Source organism: Penaeus monodon, chromosome 10 (assembly GCF_015228065.2).
Source record: "Penaeus monodon isolate SGIC_2016 chromosome 10, NSTDA_Pmon_1, whole genome shotgun sequence".
Taxonomy (NCBI): Eukaryota; Metazoa; Arthropoda; class Malacostraca; order Decapoda; family Penaeidae; genus Penaeus; species Penaeus monodon.
In genome coordinates this window covers 14582351-14594742 of record NC_051395.1, presented here as the reverse complement: position 1 = coordinate 14594742, position 12392 = coordinate 14582351, and the positions used below count along the sequence as shown (strand labels likewise).

Here is a 12392-nt window from a genome sequence, read left to right as displayed (position 1 = left end):
ATCATTTCAGAAAAGAACCAAGACTGAATGCACACTTGCATATTGCTTTTCATAGCTCTTAGAGCTCTTTATTGAGTATTAATATATCTTTCTATACTCCTAGTTAACCACTTGCTGCTGGGGAAAATGCATAAAAAATGGGGAAAATGCTGTGCTCATTTTTTATTTTTTTTTAGTGATATGTCTCTGCACAAAGATGGCTCTGCTAGTGCTTAGCCACAAAGGAGTCAATTAGTAGACCTTGTGACCTTACTTAATTTCTCTCCTTAAATTGGCAGGAAAAACATATTTTTTACTAATGCTATGAATATTGATGGTGTTATTTTTATTTTCGCAAATCAAGATAAAGAGTGAATGGGCGAGACAGGCAGTACTCGTAATTGGCTCACTGGTGACTTAGTATAGGTGTAGCCATTTATGTGTAAAAACAATTAATAAAGTAAATTCACAGTGGGCATGGCACGAACGTACATGCCATGCCTGTAGCTATTTTTCCGGATTATGTCTATGATATGGACTGTCATCTTCCTTCTTCTATAGCATTTCTTCATACTGCTAGAGTATGAGGTGAAGTGCTACAGACCTGTTGAGCTCTGTGCAAGGTATGAATGAAAACAAGCAATTTTACTGTGCAAGAACTGAAGAAGTATTCCTATGTGATATCCTGTGTTATATTTTAAAAAATCACAAGGGATCCCCAATTTCATCTTTTCATTAGCGACATTTTGTGGATTTGTCATTAATTGAATTTCACTCTTTTTGTTATTAGGGTTCTGAATATTTATACATATCTGCAAACACATGAGAAACTAATATGAAACAAAAATTTAAAATTTACTATTTGAAATTATGTAAAAATAAAATAAGAAATTAAGGTCGAGAATATTTAAATATGTACCAAAATCAGAAAGTCTGAGCAAGCTGTTAACCCTTTCCTGACAGTTAGTATTCATAGTGGCCCGGGCCCCGCTGCCAGGGCTTATATCGTCGCCCTAACATGCACGACCGCTCATGCCAAATACCAGCATCCCTTGCCATTTCTTTGTAATACTATGAGCATATGTTGTATTTTCAGTTATCATTATTTTCTAAAGTCTCTACATCCCATATTTCCTGATAAATCAAGACTGAAGGATATTTTTGTTATATAGACTCCATAGTTGATCATTATTCAGTCTATAGTCTGAATAAAATAAGCAGTGTGTGGCATCATGGAGTTGAAATTGTAGTTTTTTTTTTTTTTTAGTAAAAATGAGAAAGTGTTAAAAACAACTTAATCACACTTTCAGTGGCAGAAAAATAATATTTTGCCGTGATTGTAACAAAAAAAAAACTCATGGCATGTCCATACATACACCATGGCATGTACGTACATGCCCCCGGCAGATAGTCCAGCCATGCCATGGCATGTGCGTACATGCCACCTGTGGCAAAGGGTTAACAAGGCCTACAGCAAACATGTACAATACATGCCTATTTTCCAGCTGCTGAAACAAGTTGGTGCTGCCCTACCAGTGCACCTTCAGTGGCTTTTTAAGTCTAAACCCAAATGGCATGGATGGTGAGAATACTTATCATGCCCATTGTAATATCAGTTTATTTACTGTATTTACACATAGATAGCTCTACAACTGTTTAGTCACCAAGAAGTCAGTTTTTACTCTTACCTATTTCACCTGTTTACCCTTTTCCTTGATTTTTGGAAAGTTTCTTTTGAATTATTTCATAGTATTTAATGTTACCAAGACTTTATTGATGAATACTGGGGAGCTCCTTTATATATCTGATGAGAGGTTACATAATGTTTGTGATCTGTTACTACTTTGCTAAGGACTAGATATTATTACAACCTTGGATAACATATTTTGCAGAATATTACCAGCAGGTCATGGACATCACATGATTCTTCCCTTTTGGTTGACATTTCAATATTAAAAAGTGTTTTGTAATTTTCCTTGTGTTAGCAGTTCCAATAGTAATATAACAATGTGAATTACATCAACTATATTGTTTTTCATATTCATCCAAACATTTGTTACAATGAACTCTGTTCTGTTGTGTATATAGCCCAGGACATGAAGAAATATCCACGTTATCTTGAGTTACTACAACAGGCAATAAACTATACTTCTTGTATCAGTCCAGCTGTTCCTCTATCCTAGCTTGCCAATCAAGTTTTCCTGATAAAGATTAAAATATAGTACAGAAAACACACCAGCCAAGATGTGCCTTGCAGCGAGGACAGACGCAGACCTTCCACGAATAGCCAGGAAACCAAGAATGGTCACTATACCACTGGAAGGAGAAGAGAAGCTAAGGAGTTAATTTATTACAAAACTGAAGAGGTTCTATGAACTAAAAAATCTACATCTCTCTCTCTCACACACACACACACACACACACACACACACACACACACACACACACACACACACACACACACACACACACACACACACACACACACACACACACACACACACACATAAATGTATACAAAATCAAAATGCCATGTGGATAAATTATGGAGGAGAGAAGGATTAGGAGAGATTTGAGACTGGAAGCTTCAATGGCTGAGAAAGGGCAAGAGAGAAATCTGCGAGGGGTTGAGTTGGGGTTTGTGCATTTAGTCTCATCTGCAACTCTACTTGCTGGTAAGTAATCAGTCTTCTGTATTTACATGTGCTTATGCGTCTGAGTATAGGCACATGTATCCCCCCCCTTTTATTTTATTCTTTTATTTTTTATTTATATATCTTTTAAATTCTTTCCCCAAAAACGCAGCACTCACCTCTCCAACGCCTGAACATCCAGTTCTTTTCACAGTGACAAGGTCAAAAGCTATATCAGCAGGGTTTCGCAGTGTCTGAACCATCAAATGAGAATGGCCAAGGACAGACAACCAGTGACTGGACTCCGAATGAGGGCTAGTGACATTGACAAAATTTTCCTTCGTATTTTCGGTTAATTCTGCCCCACAGTTACGACAAAGGATATGATCTGTTGAGGGAAACAACTTGTGCTAGAGTTCTCCATGGTATCAACTGATGAGGAAAAACACATTTATCACTACTTGAAGTAAAAAATTTAGCTCTTAAATAAAGCAGATTCACACAAAACAAAAGCAATATAACTTTTCTTGGATTTATACTATTCATAATATTTTTAGACATGAGAGGGTATAAAACAAAAGAATTATGTAATACTATTAACAAACAATAAAGAATCAGCATCCACACAACTAAAGCATAATCACATGTATATTCAATTAATATTGTATTACAAAGAAATGTTGACAATACTAGAGCTGCTATGAACTTGATATCATTAGATACGTTTGTTTATTTTCTCAAGAAACTCACGCATTGGTACCATTTAATGAAGACGGCAAATTAATCTAGGGAACTGTTGTATATCTTGGAAAATGACACACAACTAAAATACACTCACTCACTTCCTTATCCCGTAAAAGCATATAATCTAAGTACCCCTGCTACAGCACTCTGTTGAGTACATAATAATCAGCAAAATTCCATTTGTTTTGTTGAAGGAGGAAGAACAAAAAGAACAAGAACAAAAAGAAGAAAAATAAGAATAAGAACAAAAAGAATAAGAATAAGAACAAGAACAAAAAGAATTAGAACAAGAACAAAAAGAATTAGAATAAGAACAAGAACAAAAAGAATAAGAAAAAGAACAAGAACAAGAAGAAGAAAAAGAAGAACAAAAAGAAGAACAAGAAAAAGAACAAGAACAAAAAGAAGAAAAAGAACAAGAACAAAAAAAGAAAAAGAAAAGAACAAAAAGAAAAAGAAGAACAAGAACAAAAAGAAAAAAAGAAAAAGAACAAGAACAAAAGAAGAAAAGAAAAAAAGAACAAAACAAAAGAAGAACAAAACAAAAAAGAAAGAAAAACAAAACAAAAAAGAGAAAATAAGAACAAGAACAAAAAGCAAAAAGAAAAAGAAAAAAAAAAAGAAAAGAAACAAAAAAAAAGAAAAAAGAACAAGAACAAAAAGAAAAAGAACAAGAACAAAAAAAAAAAACAAAAAGAAAGAAGAACAAAAAAAAAAAGACAAAATAAAAACAATAACAAAAAGAATAAAAAAAAACAAAACAAGAAGAAGAAAAATAGACAAACAAAGCAATAAAAAAACATGAAAAAACAGAAACAGAAAAAATGAACATAAAAAGAATAAAAAAGTAACATAAAAAATAAGACAAAAGCAAAAACATAATAACAATAAAAAGAATAACAAATAAAAAAGAAAAACATAAAATCTAAGAAAAAAACAAAAAAATACATTAATAACAGAACACAAGATAAATATAAGAATAATAACAAAATAATAAAGAATAAAAGAACAAAGAAATAGAAAATACATTACAAATAAGTTAATTTTTACTAACAAGAAAAGCATGAATACAATACAAAATAATGAAAAAGAAAAGAAAAAAAGAAACCAAACAAGAGACATGAACAAAAAAAAAATATAAACATGAACAAAAATAGAATAAAAGAAATATGAAGATAAAAAAAAAAGAAGAATAGAGAAATATTAATAAGCTTCTTTGTTTGTGACACATAAACCTAAGCAGAAAACTGACAGATAAACAATATGAACAAATACTACAAAATAAGAAGGGATATAATGAACTAAACTTAGAACATAGACAATAATGAAAACAAGACTAGATATGACATGCATAAAAGTAGAGACATATGAAAATATAGCTTGTAATTGAAAACTAAAATCTAAGGATAGAAAATTCAGTATCTTTTTTAGGTGTGCCTAAGCATATACACTAGAATCCAACTAGTTAATATCTTTGATACTATATTAATTACACTTATGACAATGTTTCCTGTATTTCTTTTAATTTGTTGTTGTTTACATTTATGTTATTTTTTTTACTTTTAATCTGCGCATTTATCAACAAAACTTATATCAACATTATGTAACATAGCTGAATAAAACTAGGCGATTATATAATTTAATATATCAATTTATAGATAAGTAAACTATGTAATGTTCTTTTTGTTTTTTTCTATTTACTCTTTTGCATTTTTGCACCAACTGTCTAGAATCAAATACTATAAATGCTAGTACCATATGAAATTACATTGTTCTAAAAAAAAAATGCTGGATTGAACTATGTTTTTGCTATCACAGATTGAATATACATATCAGTGAAGAAGACATTGCTTATTAATAAGCTGCTTGTCCAGGCTGTCCCATGACAAGTCACTGATGCGGCAGGTACCCGATATTTTTCATAAACCTTTATACAATAAAAATACTGCTGCTATTTGGATAATGCAAACCTAAAAAGGCTTTATAACTCGAAACTACTTAATGGGGGGAAAAAAAAACATACAGCTTGAATAACAACTAGGGTCCAAGTATATATATATATATATATATATATATATATATATATATATATATATATATATATATATATATATATATATTTTTTTTTTTTTTTTTTTTTTTTTTTTTTTTTTTTTTTTTTTTTTTTTTTTTTTGCCATTTATTGCACACCAAGGACCAGTCTAGAAATCACAATTACTTATAAATTAAGCATGAAGTGAACACAAATAATATGTGGGGATTAATATAAAATATTAACCACCTATAATCCAGATGACATGACCATCACATACAAAAAAAAATTGGCTTGAGGGGCAGGTGATGTAAACATGCTGTCATGGGAAAATTTGGCTATACGCCGGCTCACCACATACTTGCTGACATGACCATTCAGCTGAAGGCCGGGATGATGGGAACAACTATTCACAAGTGCACAGGAAGGACGTTATTTCCATGTTCAGGATCCTACAAGCCTCACTCTTGTTAGAGTGGCCCCTCAAGTAAGCCTAATGTCTGTATCTTGGAGCATGTGCGGTGGATATGGGTGACGTGACAGGCAAATATGGTCTTCACCTCAAGTAAATACAGCAAGGTAGAGTTGAAACTTGCAAGCACTGAATTGACTTCAGCTGTGAGCAGAGGTTTCCATGAACTTTTTCCTTTGTTTGTGTAATTATCATTGGCTTCTGCAGATTGTTTCTTGTACTGAAGACTGCAACTTTTTGTCCTCTATAAAAAATCATCTTTAACCCATCACTGCCGGGTCATGTGTACCAGCGTCATGACAAACTGCGCGGTCTGTGGGGCAAGCCTGTATGCGTGGCAATGTGCCAGAGCACATGGAGAGGGACCTTCGGCTTGATATAGAGGACTCCCAAACCCAGTGTCTGGCCATTGACAGAAGTCACCAGAGTTTTATCACACTCAGGGATTTCTGTTAATTTGCTTGTAGTTTAATGTGTCAATACCATAAAGACTAACCATCAGGAATAATGAAAATGGATCACAAGAAATGGTGCATGAAGAGTAAATCTAATGTGACTGATTGGTGATCTTGTGGTGAAGCCCCCGATAGGAAATACAGCAACAGGGTGGTCTTGGGGCAAAGGTCTGGGGTTAGCACAGTTTATGGTTCATACAGCAATGTTTATGGATTTCTTGGAGTAGCTGTAGTAATAAGAGACTTAGGGATGTGGACATTTTATAAACAATTACAAATTACCTTCACTTACAATATTTGTGATGGAAAACAACAAGAGATTCCTACATATTACACTCTGAAACAAAGAATAACAGTTGCAAAGTTGGACTACTAAGTGATACAAATAATTCACGGGGGTCCAGGGGGCAGAACTTTCTGTTTTGTGGCATATTTTGGTGCTATATTCATATATTTTACCAAAAGATTGGTTGAATGACCACAGAGTTTCAAGTTGATGTGTAGGCCCATAGACTTTCAATGGCCCCCTTCTAGAAATACATTATATATAGAAATTTAAAATACAGCATAACATTTGGTCAATGTAGACTAATCATTAATCCAATTGGATTCTGTTTTATAGTCTACTGTGTGTTATTCACTATGCCTCCCCCCCTTCACAGACTGATATTAATAATCATACAATACTTAATATTCTGGTGTACTGTATACTTATCAAAAAAAAGTAATGACCCTCTCATAAACAATGGGAAAAACTAAACTCACTGAGAAATGAAATAATCTGCATAGGCAAAAAATAACTTCAGAAATAAAAAGTTTGTGACTAATGCCTCCCCAAGATTAAATATATACAAGGTGATCAGGTGGGAGTCATGTGGCAGAGCCCCCATTAGGGAAGTACTACTACTGGATGGAGGTCTGGATGCTAAGCCCCCAGGTTAGGAAGGTTTTTGTAAATAATACTACTAATTTTTTCACACTTCATAACTATTGTTTGTTTATTCATTTCTGCCACAGATCGGTTTGAATGGGTTTCCACTCCAAAACCTTAACTGGCCACCTTGATTCCTGTTGTAAAAAGGGTTCTGTGACAGTGGAAATGATGGCTAAAGTGAACCAATCGCGATGACTTTGGTATCAATGGATTCCTCTCACTCCCAATAATCCAAATATATTGAAATTAATTGAAATTATATCACAGAAACACACTAATTAGCAACAATCTTGGCCATGATAGTAGGGAAGGGCATGAAAGGTACCTAGGAAATTGCAGGGTAAAATATGAACAAAATACAGTATACACATTATTATAGTAATAATACAATGAATAAGTCTCTGCAATGTAAAATGCTGAGCATTGTTTGATGCCTCCCAATCCCTGCCATGTTTGTTTTCCTGTGCAGGGATTGTGCACCCTGCAGGCCCTCATGGGGGGGGGGGGTGCAGGGGGACAGTCTTCTGCATTTAGCAGTAGAGCAAGATATCATCTTTATTATGTTATTATATTACTGTTTGTTTACCCCGCAATTTCCCAGGTACCTTTCATGCCTTTCCTTCCGCGGCAAAATTCCTAAATATATGTGTAATAGAGGGCGAGAGGAATCCATCGACATCAAAATCGTAGCGATTGGTTATGCGAAGGCAAGGTGAAAAATTACCTTGAAATTATTGTCAACAGCAAAAAATCAATATGAAACAATCTTAAACTGAACATAAATCCCAACCGCCTAATGAGACAGAGAAGCAGCTGCCTTCTCGTCCAACTTCACATCACTCATTCATTTTCCAGTCAAGCCTTACACACATACTTCACCATTTCCTCTAGGTCACTGTGGTAAATGTGTGTATAGTTACCGTGGTGTTCGTCCTCGTGAAAAGTTGACAGACCCGGTGATACGAGGAAGAAAATCACCAACAACAACGGCGTGTTTGTGTACATGACGTCACGTGCGCGTTCGAGGTTGACGCAAAAGAAGTCGATTTTTTGCTCCGCTCTCCACGTTTCAATTTATTTTTCACGGTTTGCGTTTGTTGTTGTTATATATATATATGTATATATATATATATATATATATATATATATATATATATATATATATGTGTGTGTGTGTGTGTGTGTGTGTGTGTGTGTGTGTGTGTGTTAACTGTGGTACTGTAGTGGCTCCTCAAGAAATACTATTGGACAGGTTGTATACATGACGTCATATGTACGTCGATTTTGATTTTCTGTTCGTGGTGCTCTCTCTCCTCCGCCCCTCCCTCTAACTCTTTCTCCGAATTGCCCGGAAGTCAGTTTTTGGTCAACATCTGATATAAAAAAGAGCTTGATTAGCGCATATTTGCGCATCCATTGCTATATAAGCAGAATGTGCAATGCCATTCTAAAGACGTATAGATTACTCAAAGTTATCATCAATCAGTAATGCATGCAAGACTTACCAACACTAAAGACGCTCAATGAGATATCTGAACAATTTCAACAATCGTAATCACGATGATGATACCAACCACACCCAAATCAAGCAGATGTTGAACACTTTTGACACAGACCATCCTAAGTGTCACTTGAAAGTGAGCTTTATCAAAAAGCAGTCGAGGATTACACACATCCACACTTCCACAGATTACAAGGACTCCTCAAACCTTGCAAGTAGAACGTTATCCATTACATGCATTGGTATATCATTACATGATCCCACCACTCACAATGTATTACGCAGCTCCATACTGGCTTTGACAAGTTCCAAAAACGTTGTCCTACAGACAGCTGAACATGTATACTACTTACAGGATCCCAGGTGTACTCACAACCAGCCAAACCATACTTGTCACCAAAACAGGATGAGTACCATAGGCCGCCCTTTCCCACTGCAAACCCCCTCCAGTACTCTTTTCATTAGGTGTCCAAAGCATTCAGGGGCATTGTACAGACTGAAAGGCATGGCAGTAAACTGCCATTGAAGGAGAAAGCATTCTCTTTATCCTCCTCTGTTACTCAGTTCTAAGATGGAGAGCCATTGAACCCTGGTGAGCAGGTCCAGTGTGTCGTCACTGCGAGGCAAGGGGTAGACACTGGTGACAGTGATGGCATTCAGAGCTCAATTGTTCACGCAAAAGTGCTTGCTGTTCTTTGTCATTAGCACCACTGCGAGCACCAAGGAATGTCTGAACGCCATCACCTCCTGCATTAAGGTACATCCTAAGTCCACATCTCCCCAGCAGAGCACGTCTGCATACCGAGTAAGCACTCATCGCTCTCTCCTTGCCTACTCACAAATTAACTGCTTGATGCTCCGCTGCATCAGGTCCCCCATGTGGATAGGTACTACTTCCTGTTGCGCGACTATTTTGGCTTCCTTTCCTTGTGCCTTCAGGGTGCATCGTGTTAACAGGAGTGAGGTGGTAATTGTGGTGGTGGTGAAGTGTGTGAGTCTGATGACTGTGCCTGTTTGCGGTGGCCTGTTTCCTCCCTAGCTTCTACCCGTGCCTAGGGCGTGTTCTCCTTGGATCAGAGGCACTATAACGGGTATAGAACCCAATTACATTGGCTTGCAGGGGTATTGATACTGGTATTCGACTTGACTCTTTATTTCTGAGAGTTGATACCACGCAGTATAAAAAAAACACGAGACATGTCTTCTTATGGGTATGGTGGTGTGCGGGTCGCGGCCAGCTGCCCGGAGGGAGAGGGGGCGGAGCTGACCTTACCGCGCTGGTCGCTGGCGACGGACTCCCTGAGGCCTAGGTCATTCTCGGTATAAGTAGTGACCGTTCCAGCTGGAGGAGCGATAGCAGCAGCTGCAGGAAGCATGGGGGGGGAGCGAGGTGAGGTCACTGGCTCCGTCTGCTACACTGATCCTCCACTGTACAGGCACCTCACAGCCTCTCGCTGTCATCCTTCTCCGATCTAAAAACACTTCCACACATGCCAGGTAGTTCAGTCAGAGCAAGTAAGGATCCTCTATTTCGGCTGGCGTTCCATCACTTTGCCCACACTCTAGCAGCTAGAATTCTTCAAACTTTTTTCATCACGACCCAGTTTGATTTTCTGTGTTACCTTCACGACCCAGTATGTCCATTCTATCGTACCTTTCTCTTCATAAACTTGATATCAGTTATATTGCACACGCACACACACACATATATCTATATAAAACTGGCTATATTGAAAACATGTTAAGTTTACCTAAAAAGTTATAAAAAATACGAAATCGGAGTAAAGTTGAATACACTGCTGCAAGAAAGCAAGGAAAAATAGTATGCACTTTCGTGTTCAGTGTGACTGGTGTGCCTGCTTGTCTTTCGTTATCTTATTCCAGTCTGGCTTGCAGGAGGCAATCCTACAGCCGACATGCGTGTGGCGTTATGCCACACGCATGTCGGCTGTAGGATTGAGTCGATTTCTTTCTTTGCTTTTTAGTTTTGTCAAGGTTGAGAACCCAGCCTCACACAAGTATGTAGTTGTAAAGGGGATCAAAAGTAAAATACTTTTCTTACTTAGATGTGGATATTCCTTGGAAACACTTATCCAGAATGATGACAGAGGTGATGACCGCATCCTGATTCTTAATGATGTATCACTTGTCAGATGAAGAAGTTCATTTTCTTCCTCAGGTGTATGGTTTAGCCCTATAACAGCTTCTGGTTTTGCAAATGCAAAAGGGTCCTTCACCCAATGGTTGTCTCTTATATTCTTAAGGTTTTCTTCAGGAAAATACTGTTCAAATCTGCTTGACAAAGAATGGAGGTGCAGCTGTATATCACATTTCAATTTCTTCATGGTTTCTTCACTGGTGTTATTATGTTCTTCAATATGCTGCAAAAGTGTTGGGAACATATAATAAAGAGGTTGATCAACAGCAAGCCTTGCTTGCCACAGCATTCTACTTCCTCACAGTGTCGGAATACATCAGTTTCTTTCCCTTGCAGTTTTAGATTAAGCTCATTTAGCTTTGAGAAAATGTCTGATAAATATGAAAGTTTTAGAATCCACTCATCATTGCAAAACAAGCTTGCCATACTGGATTTTTTCTCGAGAAGAAAAATATGAATTTCCATTCTTAGCTCATAAACCCTTGTTAGAATTCTCCCGCGGGACAGCCATCGAACTTCCGTATGGTACAAAAGGTGTGAATGATCAGCTCCCATCTCCAGGCACAAGAGTTCAAACAACCGACTGTTAAGTGCACTTCCTTTGATTGTGTTGATAACTTTTACGTCATTCAAAATACCTCTGAGATTGTCTGGGATACCTTTGGCAGCCAGCGCTTTACGGTGGATGAAACAATGTCTCCAAGTTACATCATTACCGGCTGCTTCTGATATTTTTGTCACAACACCGCTCTTTTTCCCAGTCATATTTGCTGCTCCATCGGTTGTAATTCCTTTGCAATTGGCCCATTTCAGCTTATATTTTCCAACTATGCAGTCATTCAGCACTCTGTCTATCTCAGATCCTGATGAATGAGTAGGTAAGGTTAAGCAGCAAAGCATATCTTCCAAAAAGTCATCTTCATGTACGTATCTGACGTACACCAGGAGCACTGCACAGTTAGATATATCAGTACTTTCGTCCAGCTGAATAGCAAATTCTCCAGCAGTCTGTAGGTGTGACACCAGCTGAAGTTCCAAATTTTCTGCGATATCACTTATCCGCCGTGACACTGTTGTATCACTGATTGGGACACATTTGATCTTGTCTGCCGACTTTCCATCGAGCATCGTTCTCACTATATCCACGCAAGATGGGAGAATAAGTTTCTCACCACATGTGTATGGTACTTTCTCTTTTGCAATGCGATATGAAACTAAATATGATGCTAATTGTGCTTTGTCATTAAGAGTGGTTGCTGTATTTAGAACTTTCACTGACATCTTCATTTGTTCCTTTCTTCTCTGGAAATAGTCAACTGGTTTTGTAGCCAGACTAGGATGCTTGGTTTCGAGATGTCTCTTTAATTTTGATGGCTTTAAACTCTCATTTGCGAGAACTTCACTGCAAATCACACACTGAGGCCTTGGTTCTCCCTTTTCCTGTTCACACTTGACGAAGCCATACTTCAGAAACTCGTCACTGT

The 12392-nt window shown here is 37.0% G+C and overlaps 1 protein-coding gene across 1 annotated transcript in view; it reads right to left on the bottom strand.

Moving 5' to 3' along the window:
• Positions 1–1579: 1579 nt before the first annotated feature.
• Positions 1580–12392, bottom strand: part of LOC119577871 (protein FAM200B-like) — an 11093-nt gene continuing 280 nt past the window's right edge. Inside the window, 4 exon segments of the mRNA XM_037925495.1 lie at positions 1580–2295; positions 2792–3000; positions 10813–11199; positions 11202–12392. The exon segment at positions 11202–12392 is cut by the window's right edge and continues 280 nt beyond it. Of these exon segments, the coding sequence (XP_037781423.1) occupies positions 2191–2295; positions 2792–3000; positions 10813–11199; positions 11202–12392 (1892 nt within the window). The 3' untranslated portion in view covers positions 1580–2190.